A 27,902-nucleotide genomic window follows, 5' to 3' on the forward strand; every position below is an offset into this window, starting at 1 on the left:
CTGAAGTGTCTTTATTTATTTATTTATTTATTTTTTAACTTTGTTAATTCTTTAGACTTTTTACTTTTGAAGAGAAATAGAAATACAATGACGAGTTTGTCAACACAGAATTCAATATTACAAATTGAAATGCATACCTTTCTACGTAGCTAACCTTTCTATAGGATCTATAATTAGTTACTAAGTAGCTTGGCTTCTTAGATTAGCTTTCGACCTTACACTTAAACAATTAAATGGACTACTCCTAATTTTATATCTTTTCACATGGTAGCCTTATGTCATTACTTCTATAATGTATTTTTTAATGAATGTCCCATAAGTGTCTTTCTAAAAACATAATTTTTTAATGGTGAGATATCAAATCCATTCATGAAAATAATTTTAAAAATTATAATTATATTTAAAAAAATAAGAATTAAATTTTGTAGACTAAATTCAAAAAAAAAAAAAAACTTTTCCAAAATTTGTTGAGAAAGTAAATTTAAACAATTAAGAAAGTAAATTAAAAGAAAATAGTAATGATAAATTAGTCGGAGGACTTTTAATTCATTAAGCATTGATACTATCGGTAAAGAATATTTCTTGAATAAATCGTAAATCATTTATAAAATTAATTTCATCTCTTCTATATTTTGTAATGGATGAATTTACATGTGTATAAACTAAATAAATCATAAATAAATTCTTTCGTCATCTTTAATTTAAAATATGATTCACAAATGATCTATCAATTTTTCTAAAGATACAATTTAAAACTCCCTTAAGTTTTTTTTATTAAATATGTTTTTGGTCCCTCACCTTTCAATAAATTTTGGAATTAGTCCATTTCGAAACTTTGAACTAATTTAGTCATTCATTTTTCGAAATACGTGAATTCAGTCATTTTAATCAAATTTTGTTAAGTTTATTTGACATTTCAAGCACGTTTCATAATAATATTTGAATTAACATCAAAGCAAAAATGTGTCAAACAGTATAAACAACTCAAATACAATTTTAAAATGCATACGAAACATCAAATAAACCTAATAAAATCTGATTAAAATGAGTAAATTCATGTATTTTAATAAATAAAAGACTAAATTAATCTAAAATTTTAAAATAGACTAATTTCAAAATTTACTAAAAGTTAAAGGACAAAAACATATTTAACTTTTTTTTTTCTAGTATCTTACAACAATCACTTAAAAATATCATGCATTCCTCTTTTCACGTGGGAAGGTATTTGAGAATCTGCTCTATACATAGTGAGTCGGTGACATATAAATTAAAACTCACCAATACACTGTTTTCGAACAAAAAAGAAATTAGCAAAAGTAAAAGAGAAAAGAAAAACTTGTGGTTAATAAATAAGCAGGTGCATTTGTGTTTTGACGGCAACAAATGTTACTTAAGGCTGTAAGAAAAGTATTACAACACAAGTAAAACAAATTTTAGGTTTGATTTATGGAACAGAAGAAGAGAAAAGTTGGTGGCTTGCAATACAACTGCTACCCTGTCCTCATATTTTTAGTCATGTCTTCCATTAATTTTAATGGCGACTGCCATCAAACCCTTTGACTATAGTTTTCCTCTATCATCAAAAATTTCTTCTCATTTATATCACTTAATATCTCCCTCATGATGTCCAATATCATTAAATTAAGTATAGAGTTAAATATGTTTTTGGTCCTTTAAATTTTAGTGAATTTTAGAATTAGTCTATTTATAAACTTTGGACCAATTTAGTCATTTATCTCTGAAAATACATGTTTCGTATGCATTTCAGGATTGTATTTGAGTTGTTTATACTGTTTGATATATTTTTGCTTTAATGGTAAGTTAAATACAGTTATGAAACGCACTTCAAATGTCAAATAAACTTGACAAAATTTTGATTAAAAAGATTAAATTTACGTATTTCGAAAAATGAAGATTAAATTGGTCCAAAGTTTTGAAATAGACTAATTCCAAAATTCACTTAAAGTTAAGGAATAAAAACATATTTAATCCTTATATATATATATATATATATATATATATATATATATTTTGAAATCTTTCAATACCAATTAATGTTAGTTTAAGATTTATTTTCTAAAAAGTCTATTCTTTATTGAATTTGTCGATTTAAAAATATATAAATCTTCATGTACAACAATGTCTGAGGTCAATGTTTATTTGTTATCTTCTTAATTACGTTGAGCCGTTTATCCAGTTGGAGGTTAACTGTGATTAGAAAAACACATGCAAGACAAAGAATGAATATGTTCATGCGCAACTTCGCTTTATTAATAAAGTGTGATTAAGAAAAAAGTGAATTTAAGTGGTTGGTAATGCTGTCAACTAATTAACTGTTTCTTGTAGTTATGTGCAACCGTGGTAACTTTGCATTGCTATATAGTGTGCTCAAATTCAATTATTTTCCAACGTAAAATTTTGGATATTGTACGTAATAATAAGCGTGGACGATGGCATTCGGAATCAGTTTCAAGCGTTGGATTTTAGCTTTTGTTCTTCTTTACGTTTGTGTGTTTGGGAAAAACTTTGGTACGCCATTAACAACATTAGATGAAACTTTGTTTTATTTGATTTCATTATTTTTTTTTTTCGTTTCACGTATTAAGCCATATTTTGACAGGATATGCTGATGAGGACGGGTCGGAGGGAGAGGATGGTGGTGATGGTGAGATCGGTGGCGGGTTCGACGGTAATGGTGGTGGAATCGGTGGGATCGGTGGGGCTGGTGGGGCTGATGGTGGGTTCGGTGGTGGGGCTGGTGGTGGGCTCGGTGGTGGGTTCGGTGGTGGTGGTGGGCTCGGTGCTGGGGGCGGAGTTGGTGGTGGGCTTGGAGGCGGTGGTGATCCTACTCAAATTTTCTCTAGAGCTTTGCAATGTTTCAATGATAGATATGTGAGTGCCTAATTTATACTACTTTTTTTTTATAATTTTTTTCCTCTTTTCTTATTTTACATATTACTTTTAGTCCTTCATTTCAAAGAGTTGAGCTAATCATTTTCATTAGAGTATTGACTATAAAATTTGATGAAAAAAAAATCTTTATAATTAATTAAAAATTCACTAAAAAAAAATCGTGTATTATCGAAGAGGCTCTTATCCAATTACTTCTGGTCATTCCGAATTTTATTATTTTTAATCAATTTTAAATGATCACGAAGAGATGGCCAGTCAAAACATCTCAAATAATATATTAGTAAATTTCTCATAAAAAAGTTATTAATTAGCAGTCTGAAATAATTTATTTGAGCCATATATTGTGTATATATTACTAATTTTTTTCTAGTAAAGTAAAAAAACAATGAAAAAACTTGAATATCTATTATATAAAGATTGATTGAAATCTAAACAAATGACAATACGAAATTATGTATAATTTTTCCTTTTCATGTTTATATAAATTTACAAAATTGTATTGCTAAACCCCCTTAAATTTTGGTCAAACTATACAAAATGCTATTCTAATCTCAATTATAGTTTCAGTTTAACCTTAAACTTGGGGGATTGTTTAGTAATACAGAAAAAATAAAAAAGAAAAATTTAAAACTCTACAGTTAAAACTTGAAGGATATATATATAACACTGTAAAATATTTACGAGTGCATGCATGTACTGAACTTGGTCTTTTTTTCAAATAAGGGTTAATTGTTGTGATAGAGTTTGATATTTTGGTGAGGGGTATCAGATATATAGCAGGTGTGAAGAATCATGCAGATTAAACGAGAAAGGAACCCTGAACGTGCCTAAAGAGAAAACTGATATGTTCTGTCAAGGACCATGTCTGTCAGAGACTAACTTGGTCCTCAATTGTCTGAACAACGTTTTCAGCAACTTCATGTTCTACAACAAAGCAACCATACACGACATCAGAAACACAATCGAAGCTGCATGTGGCTATGGCTCTCAAAGAGGTACATCTTTTGCTTTAATATTGCAGATCGAAACAACTTCGTCATGTTCATGTTAGAAATTTAAGTATGAGTTTAAGTCCCGACGGTGAATAAAAATGAGAAAGTAGATCGATATATAAGGATAAAAATCTAAAATCCATTGTCTTAACATTTTTTGTTAAAAGTGATGTCAATACTTTATATGGTTGGATTTAAGTCTCATCGGTGTTGTATTTTTCGAGTAAAACTCTCTCTATAAACCTAACAATCGGTGCTAATGTTTTGGTAATGCAGGAAACTTCAATGTGGCAGAGCACATTCAGAATGAAGGAAACAATGCTGCTCCAAAGGCTACTACTAAGCATGCTGTAATGGGACTTGCTGTTATCGTAATGGGACGAGCTCTGTTACCTCCAAATTTCACATAATATTATGCTCATAACACTTATCTATGCTTCGGATTTTCAGTTTTATGTGTAATTAATCACTCATATGATATGTAGTATAATAACCTATATACATGGGAAAACAATAGGTATTATGTGTGTATTATGTGTGGAACTGATTAATGATATATTAACTATTTCGTATTGGAGCATTTTAAAACCTCTATATCCATTTTATTGATGTTTACTATATTCTTTTTCCATAGTCTTCTGTTATATAAAAATGATTTCTTCATTAAGAGAACAATTATTTTAATAGTTTATACGATCCTATATCTATCTCATTTGGTGATGTTAAACATAACAGAAAAAACCCAAAAAGAAAAAACAAAAGATTATTATGATGGGTTGGGGCATTCCGAGAATCGAACTCGGGACCTCTCGCACCCAAAGCGAGAATCATACCACTAGACCAAATGCCCACCTTGAAATTGTAAATATCCTTTAATTAAACATTATTATTATTTTATATTGTTATTATACTGTTATAATTATCAAATATATCTACTATATTATCAGTTCTGAAGTACTGTTTCCCACTTTTCACATTAAAAAATATCTTTTCCATGAAAAATTGATTTTGCAGTGCAAATTCAAAAACCAAAAATTTGGAAACATTTTGTCCCCTAGAAATTGAGATATGCTTGTACAACCAAGGTAAAAAAGGTTTGGGTAATTTTGGTATCATTTTTTGGTAGCTAGCTTAGGAGAGGTTTTGTTATGCAATCAGAAATCCAGACTTAAAAACTAGGGGTGGCAATGCGGGCCGGCCCGCCCCGTTTAGGCCCGCCCCGCATAAGGCCCGCATATCGCGGGCCGGCCCGCCTCGCCCCGCACATTTTATGCGGGCCGCATACTCTGGCCCGCCCCGCATACACGTTGGCCCGCGGGCCCGCGGGCCGGCCCGCTTTTTTTTTTATTTTAATTTTTTAATTTATTTATTTTTTTTATGATAAAACTTTCAATGTTTAAAAATTGGAAAACTTTAAGAAGTTCACAAAATTAAGTAAAGACTTTGGGGAATTAGATGATAAATTGATAATTCAACATTTTCATCATATTCATACTATGACATACACAATGTATTCTTTAAATTTTAGCACATTAAAAATTACATAATACTTGTCTTTTCCAATTATACAAAAATTTGAAATATTAATGCAAGAGTCCATAAAAGAAGTAATTAATATACACAAGTACAAGTTTTTTTTTTTTTAAATTTTATGCGGGCTTGCGGGCCGGCCCGCGCGGGCCTGCGGGCTCAATATCCTGGCCCGCCCCGCGTTTTTTTTGCGGGCCTGCGGGCCGGGCCCGCGGGCCAGGCCCTAATTGCCATCCCTATTAAAAACTAATGGAGGGTGAACAAATGAGAAAGTTGTGCAAATTGCATTAATTATTTTTGAAGTTTTGTATGCTTTTCAACAAATTATTTTACTAACAAGCTTAGATTAGATTCACTTTTACATTGTTAAAGCTTCCTTTTTCTCTTTTCACCATTAAATGCTATAATTTTGTAGAAGTAAACTAAAACCAAGCTAGGGTGTGGTGTAAGGATTAGAGTTTTTCTTACATTGTATAAACCCACTTTGGCTAGCCCCAACCAATTGCAGACAAGTCATAAGCCATATACATTAGATTATACTTCATTCAGTTTTAGTAGCTCAAATATATCAAACTATGTGCAATGTGTCAGTGAAAAAAGCAGCAGTTTCATTATCCAAACAAATATTAATAAAGACTTGATAATGCATTCTACTTCTATAAATGAATCAATATGAAGACAACATTTCATAATCAAACAGCCTCAAAATCAATCATTAAGATGTTTACAATTGCAAGATTTCAGTGACAACACCATCAACCAAAGAATTAAATATTTGGTCCACAACCTCTGATCCGAGTTCAGAAGCATCAACCTCATAATCTAGCCATCTTCCAAACTGGCTGCTCATGTCCTTGCCCACAAGCTCATCCACCATTGAGTCTCCCATTCCTCTCCAACATGAGATATCCTTGTACACATCTTCTGCTAACCATTCTTTTCTTTTAACCATTTCAAGCCCTTTGGTCCACATTTTGAATCCTCCACCCACATAACGCCTGCATCTCAAGTCCAAACATTCACTTACACAATCAAATGTAACTTTCCTTCTCATCCTAGCCTCCTCATCATGCTTAAACCCTCCCTTCCGACCTTCCAACTGTTTGAATAGATGAGGGTTTATAACCTCACTAGCTTGGCCAAGGGAAAAATCTATATACATCAACTCAACAGTACTCAATATATCTTTCACATAATCCAACTCCCACGTGCTTGAGCTGCTACCAAACCTTGTGACGGTACTTGTGTGCTTCATCATGTTCCCAGCTGAGGTTGAAGAAGCTGAATCGGATAACTCAGCATCAGTTTCACAAGCATAGAACTTCCTTGAAAAATTCAAGCCTTGAACTTCCTGAGCTTGAAAAGATGACCACAACTTGCTTCCTGAAAGTGGATAGTATTAGCATTCTTGAGTCATGAAATAATTAATTTCAAAATAGGTAATTGAATGCCATATTTAGCATAAAACTACCTTCTGTACTAGTAACATCTGTGCTCAATGAAGATTCACAGCTTTCAATTGAAAAAGAAGGCTCGAGAACAGAGATTGGACTTGGGTGTCTGCAATTGAGTAACTGTGGCTCCATCTCATCAATCTGTAAACAACTTGAGTTAATCACCTAGTCAATGTGCAGAAATCATAAGGAATATTCTAACATTAGTATAAGGGTGTGGGTGATTAATACTGATTATTCAATACAATTGGACTTGTAATTTTTACCATTTTATTTTATCATTACAAAATCGGTATTGAATCAATTGCCTCGTAAAAGTTAGCTTTTTGTGCATTATAAAAATCAGTTGTTTATCATAAGATTTAATCACGCGTCTAAGTTGGCTAAAAGTACTGATAATATCATAGAACCAGCTGCAACATAAAACCAAAAGAGTGACGATTATTTCAAGCAAGCAACCAAACACCAAAGGACACCAAAGGATCATTAAGCCATGAAATAGCCAAAGAAATTGAATGTCGTTTCACTTTATTCGCACATAACTACATTTCTCAGCTACAATGTACTTTAATTTTTTAAAGTATACTGACTTCGAAGTGAAATGCCCATTTGTATATAAAAGTAACATGCAGCATCAAAACTATGTTTACCTGTAACTATATATTTCTTGGCAAACAGGCAATGAATCTATATCTTTTGTTTTCTTTTATAAGGATATTTACAACATGAAACAAACAAGCCTAACTTATTATTTCTATCTGGCCATTTAACAAGTGATCGTATACTGTTCTAACTAACATGCTTGAACGAGAAACACAACAAAAGAAAAGTAATAAGAATTAGAAAGAAATTTGTCACTTGCCCATGAGTTCTGCTTCAATGATAATTCAGGAAGACCCCTGAAGGAGATGTCTGAATCATAGTTGTTTCTTAATTTGTCTGTAAATAACACATCTTGGTCTTTTTTCTGTTGCAACCTTGGATTGAGGTTAACTACATTCAAGCCGGTTACTTGATCATCTGATACAGTAGGAGTAATGGCAGGTTGTCTCATTTTAGAAGAGTCATGACAAGTTGTTTCCATACATGTTAATTCTCTCAATTTCTGTTCCAAAAGGACACCCAAGGCATCACCACCACCAATCAAATTGTATCCTATTGGGGACCTTGTATTGTCTGGGTCAAGCAACACCCTTTTTATGCGTTGATCCAGGGAAAGACCATTATTAGTAGTTTGGGCAGCTTGTCCAGATGTCTCAAAACCGGGATTGCTCCTTGTTAATGGTGTGGTGAATGTGAATGAAACTACATCCATGTCTTTCTTTTTTACATCTTCAGCCCAACTATTTTGTTTATTACTCACTAGGTTAGACTTAGCAGGCTTTTGAGTTTTTTCAATGAACAAATTGTCCACAACCCTATCATTCCAGTCCTTGTCTGTAGACCTTTTCTTTCTAGGAAAATTGTTTGTGCTGGTGTATAAAACTTCCTTTTCACTATCAGTCACCTCCATAGCTGACTTTCTGGATCCAACTTTAGATTTTGCAATGGATTTATTACTGGAGCTTCTATGACGTCCGTAAGGGGAATCCCCAGTCAGAACTTTTCTACTGTGGGAATTGGTAGTCAATGGCTTTGATGGTAATTTGTCTTTGTCAGTAGAATAATTCTGTTTCAGATTATTCTGTCTGAGAGCACCAGATGAATTCTGAGTAGAAGATTTCTTGTGCAAATTTTTCTGCACGTTTGTCTTCATTGGTTGGTTGGATTTCAAGTCAGGATTCTCCTTTTGGGTCGTCATACTCCTTCCACCAGTCATACTCAAACCTTCCCTTCTTTGAACATTCACTTTTGCTTGGATTGCAAGCGAAATGGACTTCCCCTTATTATTCTTCAAAGAAGAAACTTCTTCCTCATGTGTAGGAGATTTGATGGATATATCCTCAGATCCATTCCAGCTTCTGTTCAAAGATTGCCCTTTGAGATACTTGGCAGCATTTGACTCGACCGATCTTTGACAAGATACGGAAAGCCTGGCCGTTCTTTGAGAAAGTTCTCTTTTCTCTTTTAGATCTCGAGCTCTAGAGGTCATGGAGGATGGCCCAATTAGAGGTCCCTTTTGTGAAGCCTCCACCTTATCTTTTAGTTCTCTCACTCTCAGTGGTGCTGATGATGCTACCAGAGGTGTCTTAGCCCTGGTACTAGCTTGGGAACCAGGCTCAATAATTCTTGCCGCAGCCTCCATTATATATGCAGCATTATTGGTGGGAACAAAGCTGGGACTCTTAATGGGGGACAAAAGTTTATGGTGTGTAACAGGAATTGATTTAGCTGATTTTGGAGGCAACACTTCTGTTTGGAACTTTTCAATTGGCCTGGTAATGGCCTTTTGTGGCTTTGGCTCAATGAAGCTCCTAGATGAGCCCTCAACCTTTTCAACCAGCTTGCCAGAATATGGGGTCTGATGGTCATGCTGGTGACCAAAGTTTTTCTTGAAGTACTGGGCATCTTGAAGGGACCGGGTATCAAAATATGGGGTAGCATAAGGATCAGAAAAACTTGAAGAAGGCAAAGAATCTAATCCCATAAGCCTGGCAACAACACTAGGAGCCCTTGTACCAAATGCTTCATCATCTGTAACAGATGAAGCATAACTATGATCACAACTTCCTCTTAGACTCGCCCCAACTCCATTTTCATCTTCATCAACCTGTGAGAATTAAACAAAATAACCACAAATTTCATAAAATAAATATATACACAGAAACAACAGATGAATTTGCAAGACATATAATACCAGATAGGAGGACTGTGTCATTGGCATTGCCACATTGTAACCGACTCTTCTTCCCTGTTTTAAAGTCTCTGCAGATGATTTAGAAAAAGAAAAAAAATCACCAACAGTAAAACACAAAAAAAAATGACTAGACCCATAAAATTTTGGTGTAACCGATTCCAACAAATTTACAAGAGAAATAAAAACGCCAGTATGTTCTATGAATACAGTAAATTTACCTGGCAAATCTGACTTGGCCGCAAATAATTTCTTACGGGACTTCGACGTCCAGTCAAACAACTGGAAAAAACCACCAACATAACCTCCACTTTTCGTCCCTTCTCTTTCAAATCCCATTTTCAAAGCAGAATGCAGTAGTACACCTTCAACACACAACAACAAAGCCTCACCCCACTAGATGAGACCAGCTACATGGATCACACGTCATTTGTCTCACTTAAAGACAGTAAACCTTCATGACACATCAGGAAAGCATTGGCATGAAAGATTAACATCATTAGTCAAATGATAAGAATATTAAAGATTTACTGAAGCTAACATAATGATAAGAATATTAACAGGGAACATCATAACAAAAACTTCAAACAAACACAATCATGGAGATTTGAACAGTATGTTTCTCTGTATCTCTAGATCTCCTTTGGAGGAAAGCAATTCACATAATATTGCACCAAACCTAAAATCCACTGCATAGTTCATATTTAGCTTATGTAAATCTCCTTTTTGATAACCAACCAGACAATCAATAGTCAAATTTATCTAGACAAAATAGTATCATAACTTAGTTGGTGTTGCTAAACTTGAAAGTAATCATATTAAGTCCAAATCAATGCAAATAGACATCGATAGCCTGGTTCAACTAACTAATTAAGAAGAAAATTCTAAAGATCCAGAGCAAAAATTTGAGTCAACCCAAATGTGGAAATAGCAATCCTAATAATTTTTTATCATTGTTAGAAAAAAGAAAAGGTTGTTTGGATCTTAAGTATTTTACAAAAGTCCAATCCTATACAGCCCTATCGACGGATTCAAAAGTTTGAACAGAGACATACAGAGGCTGTAATTACACACAAGCATTTCTTCTCACCCAAATGAATCAGATATAAACGTGTTTCCCATCAAACAACGAATGGAAACCCAAAAACAGGAAATTCAGGCATTTCAAAACATAAAAACTTGAACTGAATCCAAACACTAAAAATAACACACATGATGACAATACAGTACCAGCAAGGAGAAAAGAAAGTGGCCAAATTCAAACGCAAATCAGAAAGGAAGAAGCCAACGACAAGAACCCATTAAGAGAAATGAAGAAAAGCTGCAATCTTTGGAGACTTACGTTGAAACAACGAGTTTGGTCAGCTAAGTATTTGAGTGGAGTGAAAGGGAAGAAGCACGCACCCACCGCAAGAGCACTGTATTGTTTCACTGTGAAAGACAGGGAGAGCACTTAATTGAAGCAATGAAATGGATAATCACAGTCACAGAGGAGAAGTTCAAGCAAACGGAAAAATTTTGGGGAATTGAGAGAGAGAGAGAGAGAGAGAGAATAGAGAGAGACAGACACAGTTTGAAGTGTTAATAAATGGAGACAGAGAAGAGAATTTTATTGCATGAAGGAGTAAATTTAAAACTTTGCATCAAAATTTTAAAAAATGTATATTTTGAAATACGTTTGGATTATATAAATAAATAAATATAAAATAGGAGAGTTTATAACGTCTCTCTAGAGAGGGATGGGATTTCAAATTCCAAACGGAGAAAAGGGTGGTCCAAGGGAGCTTGATAACGTCACCGAATCTCTGGATTTCGAGGTTTGATTCACCTATTGAAAAATGACACGTGTACCACTCCCCGTATTGGAATGTGTCCTTCAAATATAAGGCAGGTAGAATAGTAGTTCGCTCTCAAAGTCGTGTGTTGTCTGTATATTGCTTTTTATAAAAAAAAAAATAATTTAAAATTTTAAATATTACTTAAAGAATACAAATAGATAATAAAATTATAATTTAAATCATTAGTATCTACAAATAAATTAAATTGCTATTGTTGATTACAATAAAATATTTTAATATACATAAAATTAATAATTCTCTCAATTTTATTTTTAAGTAGATGGATTAATACTTCATCTAGAATAGAACAATTCAAATCGTCTCAACCTATTTTTGATGAATTAACAATGAAATCAACCAAAATAATCAAGTTTGTCCATTCTAACACTTAAATAAATATATTCTCAAATGCAACTAATAATATGCATCAAATTAAAAAGAAAAAAATTGATTACAATTTACAATTTATAAATAACCTTTTCTATTTGTCTTATTAATTACGAATAGGTTCATAGATATTAATTTATCCAAAGATTTTATTAAAAAAATGATTTTATTTTATTAACATGTGACGTTAATATAAGGCAGACATTAAGATAATTTATTTGTTCACATGTTATTTTATTTATATATTGATGAGAAAGTGATACTTTGTATTTTCATTTTTTTAATAAAAATAATAATGATGATTATTTAAGAATAACATTGAGTGATTTATGATGATGAATTTGGAAAAAAGTGTGTGAATAAATTTTGATGAATTTAAAGATGAAGTTTTTGTTATTTCTTTTAAGTGATTTGAAGGTGAATATATGAGAGGAATTAAAGCTGGAATTTGTAAAAAATTTATAATTTGACTGATATGATAAATTAAAAAAATATAATAGATAGAAAAGAAAGGTTACCATTGTTAGTTTTATTTATTATTATATTATTATCATTAATTATTATTATTGTTATTATCATTAATTATTATTATTGTTATTATTAATTCTATTAATATTATTATTGTTATTATTAATTATAACACGAATAAAAGGGCACAACACCACCTCACGTAGTTTGTATGTAAAAAAATAAGTTTGCAAGTGAAGGTCAATAAAGTGAATTCATTGAAAACACTCACAAATTCCTCTCTAATTATAATATATCCACCAAAGTAAACATATCATAAGTATAGAAAAATTAGTAAAAATATATGGTAAAAATGAATTCAAATGACCATGATAGTAATCAAAGTGAACTCAGCTTATTTACCTAATAATCGAAACGAAATTGGAAATTTCAATTTGACTTTAATTAATTATGATTGTAACAACATGGAGAAAGCAATGTGACTTTGAGTTTATCCTTTCTAAGTGGGAATTTTTAGTCACTCATCATATACTTTTAGGAATTTAAAATGAGTTTAAGTTTGATATAAGTAAATTTCAAAAAGTTGAAGTTCGTCAAAAAAATTCACAAACTTAAAATTTTCAGTTGAAAGTGATATTAATATTTTACCTGTGAGTTGAACTCATATTTGATTAATATTGTGCATTCCAACTAATTTTTTATCAAAAGACTCATCAAATAAAAATATATAATAGCATATTTGATTATTGTAATTTTCAATTTATTTTTTATTGTTACGTGTAATATGTTAGACTGGTGAGAAGAGATGAATGGATCCACTACTCTATTTTTCAAATTAAAGTTTAAATACAATTTTGTTTTGTATTATATTATTTAAAAATACAAATAAGTTGTGATGATAATATTATAACTTAAATTATTAAAATATTTACAAATTGAGTTATTATTAATTATAATAAAATATTTTAATAGGTTAAAGTTTTGAAAAATAGGTTAAAGTTTTGAATTCAGTTATTATAAAAAACCAATTTATCATGTTCTATTTTTGACGCATCGTCAAATGGGACTAACCCACATTCTTATACATAGTCTTATGGAATTGATTTAAGTTAAAAAAACAAATTTTCTATTTTCCTAATTTTTATAAATAAAAAAATTATTATATTAATCAACAAAAAAAAAAAAAAAAAGTGCTCCAATTTTTAAGTTCCCATTCTCAGTTTTCTTGGATACCTCTCCCGGTGGCATTCTCTCTTAAATGAATATTGACATTACAGTGGATACCTATGTGACATTTATTAACAATTCAATAGTTTCAACGTCTATTTTGACTTCTTTATTTTTGTTTTCAACTAGCTTCTTCTTTATTTATAAAAAAAGAAAATACAACAAAAAATGAAATGTTATTGTTGATTATAATTTATAGATAATAACTAAAATTTGTTGATATACACGATTTACTAATAAACTAACGAGGTAGAAATTTGTCGATGAAATGTTCGTTGATAAAATTTATTAATGAATACAGTAATCTATTAGTAATTATCGACCTTTATAAATTTGTCAATAAATATTTATTTGTAAATTTATCAGTAAAATGTACGATTGAACGGAGATAACATATATGTAAACATTAAACAACAATGAAGATGAGTCACTGAAAATTTAAAATTTGTCCATGAATATGAATTCTAAAACTAAGATTCATAATAAAGATAAAAGGTGAAACTATAAAATCTAAACAACAATGAATGCGAAGATCTAAATAGAACTATTATTATCTTATACAAAATATTTCTTTTATAACAAAAAAATATATATAAAATTAAATGGTGTACTTAATCAATTGAAAGGTGTAAATAGGAAAACCATAAAAGTTTTGGGTACAATTTGTCAGAATGGTCCAATAAAACATTGAGATATGTAATATCCAATCCAAAACAGATTAGAAAAAGAATCAATTATTTTGACAGACACCCAAATTAATACAATCACATTGATCACACTGGAAAGGATATCATGAAGTATATTAACCAAAAAAATTGAATTTCTGAGAAAATATTATTTTACAAAAAAAATATCAAATGAGTGATAATTAATTTTGAAATAAATTAAACTAACCACACATTATAATTAAATTAAACAAGGTTTAAAAATATATAAGACATTATGCTAAATAATCTTTAGCTTATGGGAGGAGAGTGAATGAATCCGTAATAATATCTGATTCAATCCGTCTTGGGAGATTGGGTTGGGTAGTTATGACTAGGTATGAATGATTAATTTATGAATAAATAATACACGAGATGAAAACACCATTTTTTCTCAAAATATTGCCTTAGATTTGGATAACATACTCTATGAGTAAAATTTTTTTTTAAATTTGAAATATTTTATGATTAAATATGTTGTTTATGTAAAATTTGTTGAAAGAAATTAAAATTCAAGAATTTTATTAGAGAAATTGGATTAATTAAAATTAAAGAATTTCAAATTCCATTTGAAAGACAAGAATTTAAAATGTTCATATTTTTGAAATTCTTATTTTAGTCTTCGTAGTTTAAGTTAACTTGATTACTTATTGATTTAACTTAATTGAAGTTCATGTAGACTCGATTCAATTTGAGATTGACTTAAAACAAGCCTTACTCAACTTGGCCAAACTTGACCCGAATTTCCTTGGTCCCACTTGGACCCAACCTTACCTAGCCTGAGTTGGACTCAGCATGGGCCTAACATTGATTTGAACTCGAGTCATCTTAGTCAAACTTTGGCACAGTAGACTCAGTTTGACCTGACATGACTTAACCTTGATCATGCTAGACTTAACCTAGTCTTGACTAGACTAGGAATGACATGGGCCTTGCCTAACATGGTTGAACATGAATTCACCCTAATTTGATGTGGGTTGTCCCGACATAGCTTAATGTGAACCTAAACCAATTTTGCTTGACTTTGGTTTGAGCCAAGTTAATTCGATCAAGGACCTAAGCGAACTCATCTCAAACTAGGGTTGTACCTAAGCCTACTTGACTCGACTATAGCACATGCCTACCTAGCTCAAGTTGGGTTTGAATCGACTTAACTTGACATATGCTTTGATCGATTTGTCTTAGCCTTGACCTTCGCTAAGTTAGCCCGACTATTGAGTCCAAATTACTGCTATCTTGTTTGGATTTGACACAATATAACATTTCATAATGTGAAAATAATATATTTAAACATAAGTTGAGAAAAAAGTTTTGCAAAAGTAAAATGAAAAGAATATTAAAGATTTTTAACAAAAAATAAAATCAATCAAGATAAAAAATATATATCAACATTGATTTTTAATTTTTTTTATCAAATATTTGATATTTAAATAGTTGGTTTTGAATTTGGTGATAATTGAAATACTTTATAAAAAAAGTTTAAAATTCACTATATTTGAATTGTCTTATCCAAATAAAACATTTGAAAAATGAAATAATTTAAACTAAGATTAATTTAAATTTAATGTATTTCTAAACATGGTCAATGTAGGCAATATTGTCTTTACATGAAAATTTTATTAAAAAAGAACAAAAAGAACATAAAAACATACGATATTATATCAAACTCATAATAAAATTACATTGCACACGTAGAAGAAAATGCTTAGTATGAAAAAATTAAGTAAATAATATTCATGAAAAAACAACTCAATAATCAAATTCATCAATATATCACCACATTTATTATCATCAAACTCTCTCACATTTTTAAATTAATTATTATTTTTTACAAGTCCTTACTTTGATAGATTTAATATTAACTTTCTCTAGCCTACTTCTACCAAGTTTTGTCGTAGTTTGAATCAATTCATCATTCTATTTGATATTAGAATCAGCTCTCTCATCAAGTATATTATACCATCTATAAGATAATTTTAATTCTTCCACAAAAGACTAAAAATTGTCTCATAATTACTATGAAGTTAATCGATTAATTTCAAATTTAATGTATTTGAATGTCTTAAAATTTATAAAATCCAGTGAGGTATTTCAAAGGTTATTATTTAGGAATTAATTATTTGTGGATTAGGAATAAATTATGTGAAGAGGTAGAATTATTCGTTCATGAAAAAAAAACGGTAAACACTCTTCATTGATTTATGATTTTAATATTAAATATTAAGAAACAAAATTATGCATAAGTATGTTAAATGTTTATCAGTATTTATGTAAACAAAAAAAAAAGAATATTAACCAACTAAATCAATACTATTGTATGTATAATATAAACGTGTTATATTTATATTCTGACTTCTTATTAATAAACTATATTGTTTCCAACAAATTAATATATAAAATCTTTATTAATATTTATATTTAAATATTAACAACTATAATATCAAATTAAATAACTAAACAATGTATTGTACATGTAAATGTTCTAAGTATTTGACAGAATTAATGAGATGAATTTCCACTGTACACACTCATATATATAACATAAACCAAATTTTATTGAGAAAAAGGACCAAATTACAGAACGAAGTATGCATTATTTCATGAATACACTATAAGTGAAAAGCAGAAAAGAGAAAGACGAGGCAAAATCACGAAGACACAAAACTGATATGATAGACTTTGAAGTTGAATCACGAAAGCAAAAACACAAAAAAATTAAGTTTTCACTTCCAACTTGATTCTGGTGTAGGAATATTGTGATGAACCAAAAAATTGTTTTATGATAGATTCTTGTGATCTATCTACATAAAAAACAAGGCAAAATTGGTGATTTTGTTGCTGTCTTTGAGGATCAGCAATTATGGGTCACTGTCCCATACTTTTTCTTCGTCAACCATGGTATCTTTCTCAGTGATCCATTCATCTCCGTCTCATAAGAGTTGTCCTTTCCCACGCGCCACTGCCTCTTCATTTCTGACTCTGTCCTGTTCATATAATTTGTGTACCCAGAAACCACCGTGGACGGCGGTGCATTGCTTGTACCACGACGGCGACGCATATTTTCGCACTGCATGCCCCAATTGCTCACATACCCATGACCAACATAATGACCACATTCCATCTCTTCCATCTATCTCGTGTATATCTTTAACCGTATATGAATGACAACTACGTATATACGGCGGTGATATACACCGAAAGATAGAAAGAGAGATGAGAATGTCTGGTGAGAATCATAATAGGTGCATCTTAAAATTTATACGGATGAAACAAAATTCTAAAAATAACAATAAAAAGTAAAGACAATTATAGCTTACCTATTTGAGTTTAGAATGATTTAGTCACAAACGTGGAATCATAAAGCTCATGTTCTACGAATTTGGTGGAAAAATTTTCTAAGGCGACACATTATATATATTTAGAACGAGGAATAAGAGGAGGCCTTGGCAACTAGGGCAAATATAAGGGAAGGGTCTACCTTGAATCTCTCTGGGTTCATTCATTTATAGTTTCATAGATTTTTTTTTTCTAAAATGAAACATTAGTTTATATTTTTTTTGAATCTTAAACTAATAAACCATTTTGAATATTAAATTCAACAAGTTAGAACCTCAAAAATAGGACTTTTAACTGTTAGTTAAATTATAAAAATCTTGTCAAAGTACAAAAGAATAGAGAAGAAAAATCAAAAGAGAATTCAAGGTAGCTCTTGTTCTAGAGAATTCCAGACCATAAATATGTTGTTCCATCACCAGAATACATACATGCATAGATTTTTCTCTTTCCCTAACAAATAAAAAGAAAACTTTATAAACTATATAGCTATTTATTTACAAAAACAAAGAGAGAGATATATAATATACGACACATAACATAACCTAACCCTGATGATACAAGTATAGGGTTGAGATGAAATACCCTTAACAAAGGGTGTGTACCTACAGAGAGAAGAGAGGAAAAAAGGTACTATATATAAATCATGGTGTTGGAAGCAAAGCCAAAACATCCCTATCGTGTAATTTGGGCAGCGAAAGTGATAAGCACAAAAAGTAGTACTGGGAAGGTTTTTGGGTCCATATTCAGCTTCTCTTACACCTGCCAAATTCCTTGTCCCTAAAATTGAAAGCTTTGTTAGCCAAACTCAAGTTAAGATCAACACCACCATTACCATCATCACCATCATTAATAATATTGTGTACTTCCCTCACTCTGTCAATGCTAACTGCACCTGCACCCATTGGCCTCACTAACCCAACCCTACGATCATCATCATCATGATCAGTGTCCCACGAGAGCCATGGTCGCTGAGCCCTGTCACGTGGACCAACCAACGGTCTTGATCCACCGTGCGGAACCACGATCGGAGAGTGAGCCGGCGGTGCCGTGAGGCGTTGATGGTAGCGAAAGTAACCGAAGGGTGAGAGAGCAGCTTTCTGGCGTTCTCTCTTGTGAGCGTTCTGGTGGCCACCGAGAGCTTGTGAATTGGCGAATTCACGGTAGCAGAAGTGGCACTTGAATCTCTTGTAAGGGCAATGAGGAGGAGGAGGAGGAGAAACGGCGGTTCTCGCTGCCGCCGCCGCCACCACGTGAATCTCTTTGTTGATGGGGTTTTCCGATGAAGTTAACGGAAAACCAAAGAGTTTCAACGTTGTTGATGAAGAAGAAGAAGCCTTACCTTGAGTACTGTCATGAATAGGGTTTTCTGATGCACCACTCATGCTGCTTTCTTATGCTTCAGTGGATTGCTTCACTCACTCTTCTGCCTGCATATATAGCAATAATAACCCTATTTATCATAATTAAACCAGATAAACATTGTACCAGGTTAATTAATTTTGTCTGCTACTGTTACTTAACCAGAAAACTCGTTATTAGTAACTTTTCATGATCAAGTTAAAACCCTTAAAACCAAATTCATTTCATTGCAGAAGAATATATATATAATAAAACGAAATTTATAAATTTTACCAATATAACGTACAAAAAACTTGTCGATAAATATTTAGGATCGATGATGGGACAGAACTAACTCTCACTGAGTTCTGTAAATTTCAACATTGGTATAAGTCTTGCGCATAAAGTTTTGACGTGACACTGCAAAAAGAGAAAACCCACCTCTGCACAAACCCTATATTTCCAAAAACCTAATTCACCATGGGTAATATTTTGTATTTTCTAAATAAACTGTATCAACTATTGATACTCAATTATTCTAATTGAAGTCTTTTATATATAAACTATGTTAAACATTCGAAGATTTGTATTAAATGAAATTAATCGGGCTAATTTGTAATCTTAAACCATAAACATTGAACAAATTAGAGAGAGTGATGAAAAATTTCTTTCTCAGCTACATTTTCTGATCTACCATCTTCAACAACGGATCATGTTGTCTTTGGCCTATCTCAACCTTATAGTAGGTAAAGAGATTTAAAAGGTAATTTTGGATGTAAAAAAAAGTAAGGGAAAAAGGCTATGAAAATTTAGGTGTTGGATATGGAATCTGAAAAAATCAGGAGAAATCTTCATATATTCAAAGTTTGTTTCCCATCACATGTTAGACAAATGGAGTCTTAAGTCTCTAATTAATTATGAAATTATGATGCCTGTAGTGCCACTGATCAAATCAATGGCGAAAGCTATAGCTATATATGTCACGATATTAGGTTTTTTAATTATCAAGTAATCACATTTAATTTTTATAACCATGTATGTTCCTATAAACGATGCAAAAGGTAATAAGACTTAAATAAAACAAAAGAGTCACTTTCGAAACTCTCACCTTCACATTAAATAAAATCCACCGAGTATACACTTTTGTAAAGTTCAGACTTTTAATCATCGAGTTAAGTTTATGTTGCTTAATTTCAGTTATATGTTGTGTTATTCATTAAAAAGACCAGTTAATTAATAGCCATTGTTAAATGAGTTAGACGTGTCAAATGTTTTTTATGTTGCAATTATTTTTTTTAAAAAGGTTAATATGTTTTTGGTCCTTTTTTTTTTTAATGAAAATTGGAAGTTCTTCTTGGAAACTTAAACCAATTAGTTTTTCAACTGTGTAAATGTATAGATTTAATTTTTTTTTTTATCAAATTTTATTAAGTTGATTAGATGTTTCAAACACATTTTATTATAGTATTTTATTTTTTTTACACCGTTTGACACATTTTGCTTCAATGTTAAATGAGAAACACGTTTAAAATGTCAAATAAACTTTAAAAAAATTATTTAAAGAATTAAATTCACGCATTTCTAAAAATGAACGACTAAATTGGTTTAAAATTTCCAAAAAAAATTAATTATAATTTTTACTAAAAGTTGAAAGACCAAAAACATATTTAACCCTAAAAAGGAATTCATCTCATCTTATTGCAATACTAAGCATGTACCTTAATCAGACATTAGATGAATTTTGACTAAATCCTGTTTTTCAAAAATTTAATTTGATTAGGATTCAAGTACGATAAAATGTTGTATCAAATTTACGAGTTAAATATCTATTTGGCTTAAAGATACCATACTCTTTTGAACTTTAAACAATTAATAAATTTACATTGAAACTTGAAAAAATAGTGTGCATAGCCTATGATCACAGTCATGTTTTTATGTATACATTTAATTAGAGTCTAATTTGATTCATGTACTAATTATATATTTCACCAATTTAAGATACACAGAATTTCTTACAAAATCCATATATAAGATATATACAGCAGAAAGCCTCAATGAAAAAAAAAGAAGGTCGCATTAACATAAAATTTGAATGTCATGTACATTGCTACACAATGTGTCACTTGGCTATATAAATGAAGAGTTTATATATTTAGATTTTTTTTATAAATACTTATAAAATAAAAATAAATAAAGATGGTAAATTATTTTTTTAGAATTAAAATTAGCTTATAAAAATTATACAAAAAAGGTCTAACAATTAATATAGGTATAATTTAGTTTTAGTTTGTGAAAGAAAAAAAAATTGTAAGTGCGATAAAGTTTTTGGAGATGGAGGCAAATGGAATAAACTTTAATAAATTTTGTCACGAAGAAAATAGACTAAGATTTAATAAATTTGAATTTTCCTTTAGTTTGGAGTCTATTCTTGTACCCGTCAAAGACCCCTTTTTTAAAGGTTTAACCTACCACTTTTAAAAGTATGATCTTTTTTGTAAGTTTCTTTAATAAAATCTTACATATTTAGTTGGAAGCATTATACTAAAAAGAAAAGAAAAATACAAAATTCAGAATAAACTTATAAAAACTAAAAAAAAAAAAAAAAACAAGTAGCGGTTATAATCAAATAAAAATATTCAAATTGTCTGAAAATAACCTTATGAATCATGTACTTGAAAGGATAATTAGTTATTAAGTTTTAAAGTGTTAATATATATATATATATATATATATATATATATATATATATATATATATATATATATATATATATATATATATCATTAAAATTGTACATACCAACATGACACTTTTTACGACCTTAACCTACAATTATGTTAATTTAATCAAGATGTAAAACGGTGTAGAATAAGTATATCCCACATAAGTTATCATTTTTCTAAGTTTTATTATCTTGATTTGTCCACATGTTAAAAAAGAAGTATTAATGCATTTTGTGGTTTCAGCCAAACTTCACTTACAATTAATAAAAAATTTGTACCTCTCACAGTTCCATAAAGAATGACTATATAAGAAAAATTAGAAATAAAATTTAATAGCAGTGTTAAAAGATACAAGTATACTTCTTAAAAGAACCCTAAAAATCAATAAAATATGGTATGTTGTCCAAAATATGTGATTCGAAATAGTGATAACGCTATAATTGCATAACAACAATAATTCTCAAAAGTTTATAAATATTGAAAATCAAGTATGAAAAAGTATGCAAACTATGAAAATATTGAATAAATTAGATTGAATATTTATAAACTAGTTCAATAAAGTAAAAATATCAGTATGTTTTAGTTGAAAATCCAAGTATAAATTTAAATTCAATCATTAAATAAAAATAAAAAATTGAACATCATATAAAGATTAAGACCCATATTTAGTTAAAAGTAATATAAATATATTTTTTATGTTTGAATTGGACTCATATCTCATAATATTAGATATTTACAATAACTATTTCTAGAAAGACCCGACAATACTACCTAAAATAATATTAAACTTGTATATATACATTTGAAAATTAAAAATTGTTCCCGCATGATAAGGAAAAACAGTTTTTAGAAGAAACAAATATATATCATAAAAAAACAATAAAATATTGGTTTGGGTATATATATATATATATATATATATATATATATATATATATATATATATATATTTAAAATCATCAAAGATCGCATATAATATATTCACATGAAATATATTATATTTTTTTAAAGATCTAAACTTCCAAAAAGACAATCACCTATCCCATATTTCAGGATAAAAATCTTTATGAATTTATAATAAAATTTGTTTTTTTTTATAATATATTTAAAAATAATAATAATTAAACTAAATAAATTTGAAAAAATCGCATTACTCACAAGATTATCTTTTAAGACAATATAGTAATCAGTCATAACAAAAGAAAAAAATGTTTGACTTAAAAAGAGAAGGTACAAAAAACAAAAAACAAAAAATAATGTGTAAAAATAATAAATATGTGTATGTGTTCCATTATTATATTCAATCACTGCATTTAAAGTCAATTGCATTTACAATGGTCATCTTTTAAGAAAATACAATTTAATCTTTGAGCGAGTGTGATTTTCATATAGGAGCTTAGAATTATATCTTGTGTTTTTTGGAATTGACTCTTTGTAGTCTTTTAAATATGGCTTAAATACCTTTTTTTCCTCATTTTCGTGGTGTTTGTTGCGGATGGTCCTCATCTTGACAAAATATTTAAAATGGTCCTCATTTTTACCGAATGTTTAAAATGGTCATCATTTTCGTAATTTGTGTTTTATTTGGTCATTTTCTATAACACCGTTTAAATTATTGTACAGGTGACAGTTTGTAACAGGGTGTATTATGTGTATTGTACATATGACTAATTAATGTTAATTTTTCAATTTAGGGGGAATTTTGCAATTAGGGAAATTTCTTCATCTTTCCCGTCAATGGTGAAGTCTTATGGAAAAAAATCCCTACCCTGACATCCATCCACCACATAAGAGGATCTTACCAGGAAGACCAAAGAAAAAAAAAGGTGGAAGAGTGGGAGTTGAGAAACGATAACACACAAATCAACAAAGGAGGTCATAGAAAAATATGTAGCATATGTCGTCAGATTGGACATAACAGGAACAATTGTCCAAATAAGCTTGTGGATGAGTAGATTGCAACACCTGCTGAGACTGCACCAGATGCCCAAACTGCTGAGAATGCACCAATTGCTGAAACTCAAACAACTCAACCACCAAGGAATGAAGTGGAGAGTCAAGCAGCACCACTACCAACACCAGAAGAACCATCTCAGCAGTTTAGGATGAAATTACAAATTAGGAGGAGGCCATGATAGCAGCTACAAACGTCTTAGTTATTTTTTGGAATTTCTGATGTAGAATTCATTATTAATGTACTGCATTTTGACTTTTCTTAAACTTCGTTCAATTTCACTTTTGCCAAACATTGATGTAGTGCATTTTGATGAGGATGAATTAATGTTATGAATTTAACTTTTTGCAGACTTAGATCAATTTAATTTTTTCCAAGCTTAGATCAATATCACTTACTTCAATGCTCAGATTAAGATGTTATTTTGAACATGTTGGGACTAATATCAACATAATCAAACTAATTCATTTCTTCATTTAAAAATAGTACAAAACAGATTGGACTTTAAAAGATTACACACAATAACAGTACGAATAATACAATAATAACACAAGTGAACCCTATTACTAATTGCAGCATCTTCTCAGCAACCTTCAATGACTTCTCCAAATCATCATTAATCTGCCCTCATTTGTGTCATGATGATGACATCCTTTTCATCAACACCACCATTTGAAAAAGTTGCAGCCACATTATTGGAACCACCACTCTGTAAATCAATAAACCAAAAATTAAAACCAATTTATTATTAACACAAAAATAAAAAATAGATTGTACCCAAAATTTTCTACCAATATTCTTTGGAGTTCTTGCCATCCTCAAATCTCCGCAGCTACAAATCGGGGTTAATCCATTTCTCGTTGAACCACCAACGGTGCACGAAGTGATACAACACGGTTGCCTCCAACGATTACAACCAAAGATAAAAGAAGAAGATTGGGACCGTAACATATCTATATAATGGGATTGCAGGAAGAAGAAGATTGCAGCAACACCAATTGAGAATGGAAGAACAAGATTGTCAAACTCACCAACTGCCCAAACATTCCTTACCAAAACCCTAGCTCACTTATTTATCCCTAAATATCTAATTATCACACATGTACAGTACACGTAACACACCCTAATACAAATTGTGCCACCTGTACAATGCTCCATTAATGATTTAAACGGCGTTACAAAAAAGATCAAATAAAACATGAATTGCGAAAATGATGACCATTTTAAACATTCGGTAAAAATGATGACCATTTTAAACATTCTGTCAAAATGAGGATCATCCGCAACAAACATTACGAAAATGAGGACAAAAAAAGTATCTAAACCTTTAAATATTTACCTAGTAGCACATATAAAATATTCTTGAAATTAACAAATGATTTAGTGTTAAAAAATATTTGTTTTTTTATCTGATATATAAATAAAAGGAATAATATTTAAAAAGGTTATGATATTTTCAACTAAAAAGGTTTGGATTTCCTTTTCTATAACGTAACACTCCTCGTTGAGCAGACCTTATAGGTTTTGCTTTCTTATCACATTAATTCTCTCTCTTTTTTTATATAAAAAAATATTTGTATTCTTCGAGCTATAATTCTCGTCCTATATAATATTTAAACTCATATTAGTTTTTTTTTAAAGGCATTTTCTTTCTAAAATAATTTGTTTTGGCAACATGTAAATTTTCACCGCATACACCTCTACAGTTTTGTAAGTCAAAGGATTAGACATAGGATAAGTTAATAATAGATATTAGTATGTTGTAAGTATGTTGTAATTCTTTTGTTGTGGATCTCTTGATGTGTCCTTACTGTTAATATATTAATAATACATAGTCTTTGGGTAAGGTTACTGTACATTTTACTTAGAGTCGTAATATCTTTATTTAATATACTTGTTATCAGTGAATAAAATCCAAGACATTAAATAACTATTAGCTTTAATTTTGCGTCACACATGTATGCGACGTTAAAATTATAGATGTTAATTTATTAATATCGACTTTCAAAGACCGATTTTATTTATTGTCAATTAAGCCAAATTATCATTAATTTTTTAATTAAAGTAATTTAGTGTCAGCTTGACGACATTTGTAATGACAATAACTTAATAAAAAATATAATACATTCATGTTTAAATAATATAAATGAAAAAGAAATGGATTCTGAGTGTAAATAAAAGATGAATGTGAGTGAAGGAAATGGGTATGAATAAAGAAGATGAGGAGACAAATGTCCATAAAGAAAATGAGAAAAAAAATGTAGGTGAAAGAGATGTGTGGAGAAACAAAAGAATGAGTGTGAATGAAGAAGATCGATGTGAGTAGAGGATGAGTGTGGATGAAAGATACGAGTATTAGAAAATTTATGAATGTTAATGAAGATGTGTGTAATGAAATTTATATAGAAATGATAGAAAAAAATTACAAGTAAAGAATTTTGTTATCTTTAAATTCAGACCTTTAAATAAAAATAACTGTGATGAGAATTATGTTTTCTTGTCGTGAAAAATTTACATTTTAGAATTATTAGTTTTTTTTTTAGAATATCGCATATTACATATCATCGTGAACTTAAAAGTTATGATTCCACATTCCCATGATTCTTAGAATTGTGTATGTTAAAAAAAAATACATAAATTTTGAATGACTGAAATTAAATAATTATAAAATGTTGATGCAAAGAGTGTTGGTAGCATAGAGCAGTGGCGATTGTCCTATATACTTTAAAATGTGCCCCTACTTTGTGGGATATATGATCATCACTCAAAAGGTGACAGTGGTTTTGGATCATGATGATATTTCCAGTTTCCACTAAGAACGACAAAAAATAAAAATAAAAAGGCATTTGAAGAATTAGCACCTCCATGAAAGCACTAAGAAGCAAATCTAGATCCTCATGTGGGGGACGACTCCTCCCAACCACCACAAAGTGTCTACATAAATATGATGACATAATAAAGGTACTCAATAGATGCGACTCATCAATTTTTGGTACAACTAGGGTTATCATCATTTTTTTTATTCACATTATTTACCATATTAAATCAAATTAAATTCTTCTACTATTATAAATAAATTTGTTATAATATAATTCGAGTGTAAGTCAAAGTTCCACGTTGAATAGAAAAGATAAAGTTAAAGTTAAACGCTATATTAAATGAAAGACTCATGACCCTATTGTCTTAAGATTTTTAAGTAAAAATGGTATTAAATGACTTATATGTGTAAGACTAATATCATATATATACAAAATGTAATCTCTCAATGATTATAATCCAACCATCCGAAACATATCCCAACAAAATTTAATATTTTGAAATTGTAAGTTCAAATAAGTTTGGAAAGAATTAATTTATGAATATATGAACATTTGGTGTGTTTCAATTCATATACAATTGTACAATTTATAAATTTATATACTAATTTTTCTTTTTAAATTTTCCTTTTTAAGAAATCATTTATTATACATATTTTTTTCTATTATTGTACACCAATTCAATGAATTGATAGTATGAATGTGTGAATATTGAACATTGTTCGATGTTCTAAAAAAGAAAAAGGTAAGGGGAGGTGGTGAATGAGGACAAAATATATCATTTCTGGTTTTCTTTATTTCTTTTCTTTGTTTCTCTTTATTGCACCTAAATTCAACAAATTCATGTTAAAAATGTTAAGCATTATCTCCACTCCAAAAAAGGCAAGGAGAGGTGACTGGGGACAAAACATTTTGGCCACAGAAGGATAAGAATATGGGACTACCTAAATAATAATAATATATATATATATATATATATATATATATGCCATTTTTATTTTTCTTTTTTCACATATCATATTATTTTTAAACCTCGTCAATATTTTAGAAATATAATCAATTTAATCTTTTTATTAAAACTACTTTACTCTAAAATATCATATTTTAAAGCACAAAGAAGTTATACTTAACCAACACAATTAAAATAATGTCGTAGCAATTAATCAAGACAAAATCTCATGAATATTTAGAGTTTGAGTTATTAAATAGAAAATAAAAATTAATATTATTTTTAATTCAAAATCTTAAAATAATAAATTTATGGGTTTTAATTCTGTTTAAGATATTTTTCTTTTACTTTTATCTATTATAAAACTCATATCTACACTTGAATTATCAACATTTCCTCTTAAGAATGAATCTCTTTCACAATTTCTAATTTTTAACACAATTTTGTGTAATCTCATACATGTAAGACTATAATTATAT

At 29.9% G+C, this 27,902-nt stretch overlaps 3 protein-coding genes, 1 long non-coding RNA gene and 1 other non-coding gene across 5 annotated transcripts; 1 reads left to right on the forward strand and 4 right to left on the reverse strand.

The window, feature by feature from the left end:
• The first annotated feature begins 2,295 nt into the window (after window positions 1–2,295).
• On the forward strand, window positions 2,296–4,485 carry LOC114162853 (protein unc-80 homolog). Its single transcript, XM_028046834.1, has 4 exons — window positions 2,296–2,529; window positions 2,621–2,892; window positions 3,683–3,908; window positions 4,182–4,485. The coding sequence occupies exons 1-4, from the start codon at window positions 2,451–2,453 to the stop codon at window positions 4,313–4,315; spliced, it is 711 nt and encodes a 236-aa protein (XP_027902635.1). The 5' UTR covers window positions 2,296–2,450; the 3' UTR covers window positions 4,316–4,485.
• A 198-nt stretch (window positions 4,486–4,683) lies between these two features.
• TRNAP-UGG lies at window positions 4,684–4,755 on the reverse strand. The gene has a single exon. It is a non-coding gene; the product is annotated as a tRNA-Pro (tRNA).
• A 1,311-nt stretch (window positions 4,756–6,066) lies between these two features.
• Window positions 6,067–11,268, reverse strand: LOC114196153. Its single transcript, XM_028086704.1, has 6 exons — window positions 11,026–11,268; window positions 9,905–10,137; window positions 9,687–9,754; window positions 7,752–9,599; window positions 6,907–7,030; window positions 6,067–6,818 (listed from the first exon to the last, which is right to left on the reverse strand). Exons 2-6 carry the CDS (start codon window positions 10,020–10,022, stop codon window positions 6,160–6,162), a joined length of 2,817 nt encoding a protein of 938 aa, XP_027942505.1. The 5' UTR covers window positions 10,023–10,137; window positions 11,026–11,268; the 3' UTR covers window positions 6,067–6,159.
• A 5,694-nt stretch (window positions 11,269–16,962) lies between these two features.
• On the reverse strand, window positions 16,963–17,712 carry LOC114164833. Its single transcript, XR_003599602.1, has 2 exons — window positions 17,625–17,712; window positions 16,963–17,530 (listed from the first exon to the last, which is right to left on the reverse strand). It is a non-coding gene; the product is annotated as an uncharacterized LOC114164833 (long non-coding RNA).
• A 674-nt stretch (window positions 17,713–18,386) lies between these two features.
• LOC114162545 (zinc finger protein 6-like) lies at window positions 18,387–19,025 on the reverse strand. The gene has a single exon (XM_028046468.1). It carries the CDS (start codon window positions 19,023–19,025, stop codon window positions 18,387–18,389), a length of 639 nt encoding a protein of 212 aa, XP_027902269.1.
• Window positions 19,026–27,902: the final 8,877 nt, after the last annotated feature.

Source organism: Vigna unguiculata, chromosome 9, assembly GCF_004118075.2.
Source record: "Vigna unguiculata cultivar IT97K-499-35 chromosome 9, ASM411807v1, whole genome shotgun sequence".
NCBI lineage: Eukaryota > Viridiplantae > Streptophyta > Magnoliopsida > Fabales > Fabaceae > Vigna > Vigna unguiculata.

Bases quoted from the DNA above. Each gene is read 5' to 3' on its own strand.
- LOC114162853 (XM_028046834.1), top strand. From the start codon at position 2,451: ATGGCATTCGGAATCAGTTTCAAGCGTTGGATTTTAGCTTTTGTTCTT. The intron at 2,530-2,620 runs GTACGCCATTAA...ATATTTTGACAG, and splicing joins TGTGTTTGGGAAAAACTTTG to GATATGCTGATGAGGACGGG. The intron at 2,893-3,682 runs GTGAGTGCCTAA...GAGGGGTATCAG, and splicing joins AATGTTTCAATGATAGATAT to ATATATAGCAGGTGTGAAGA.
- LOC114196153 (XM_028086704.1), bottom strand. From the start codon at position 10,022: ATGGGATTTGAAAGAGAAGGGACGAAAAGTGGAGGTTATGTTGGTGGT. The intron at 9,600-9,686 runs GTATTATATGTC...TAATTCTCACAG, and splicing joins TGACACAGTCCTCCTATCTG to GTTGATGAAGATGAAAATGG. The intron at 7,031-7,751 runs GCAAGTGACAAA...AGTTGTTTACAG, and splicing joins CATTGAAGCAGAACTCATGG to ATTGATGAGATGGAGCCACA.
- LOC114162545 (XM_028046468.1), bottom strand. From the start codon at position 19,025: ATGAGTGGTGCATCAGAAAACCCTATTCATGACAGTACTCAAGGTAAG.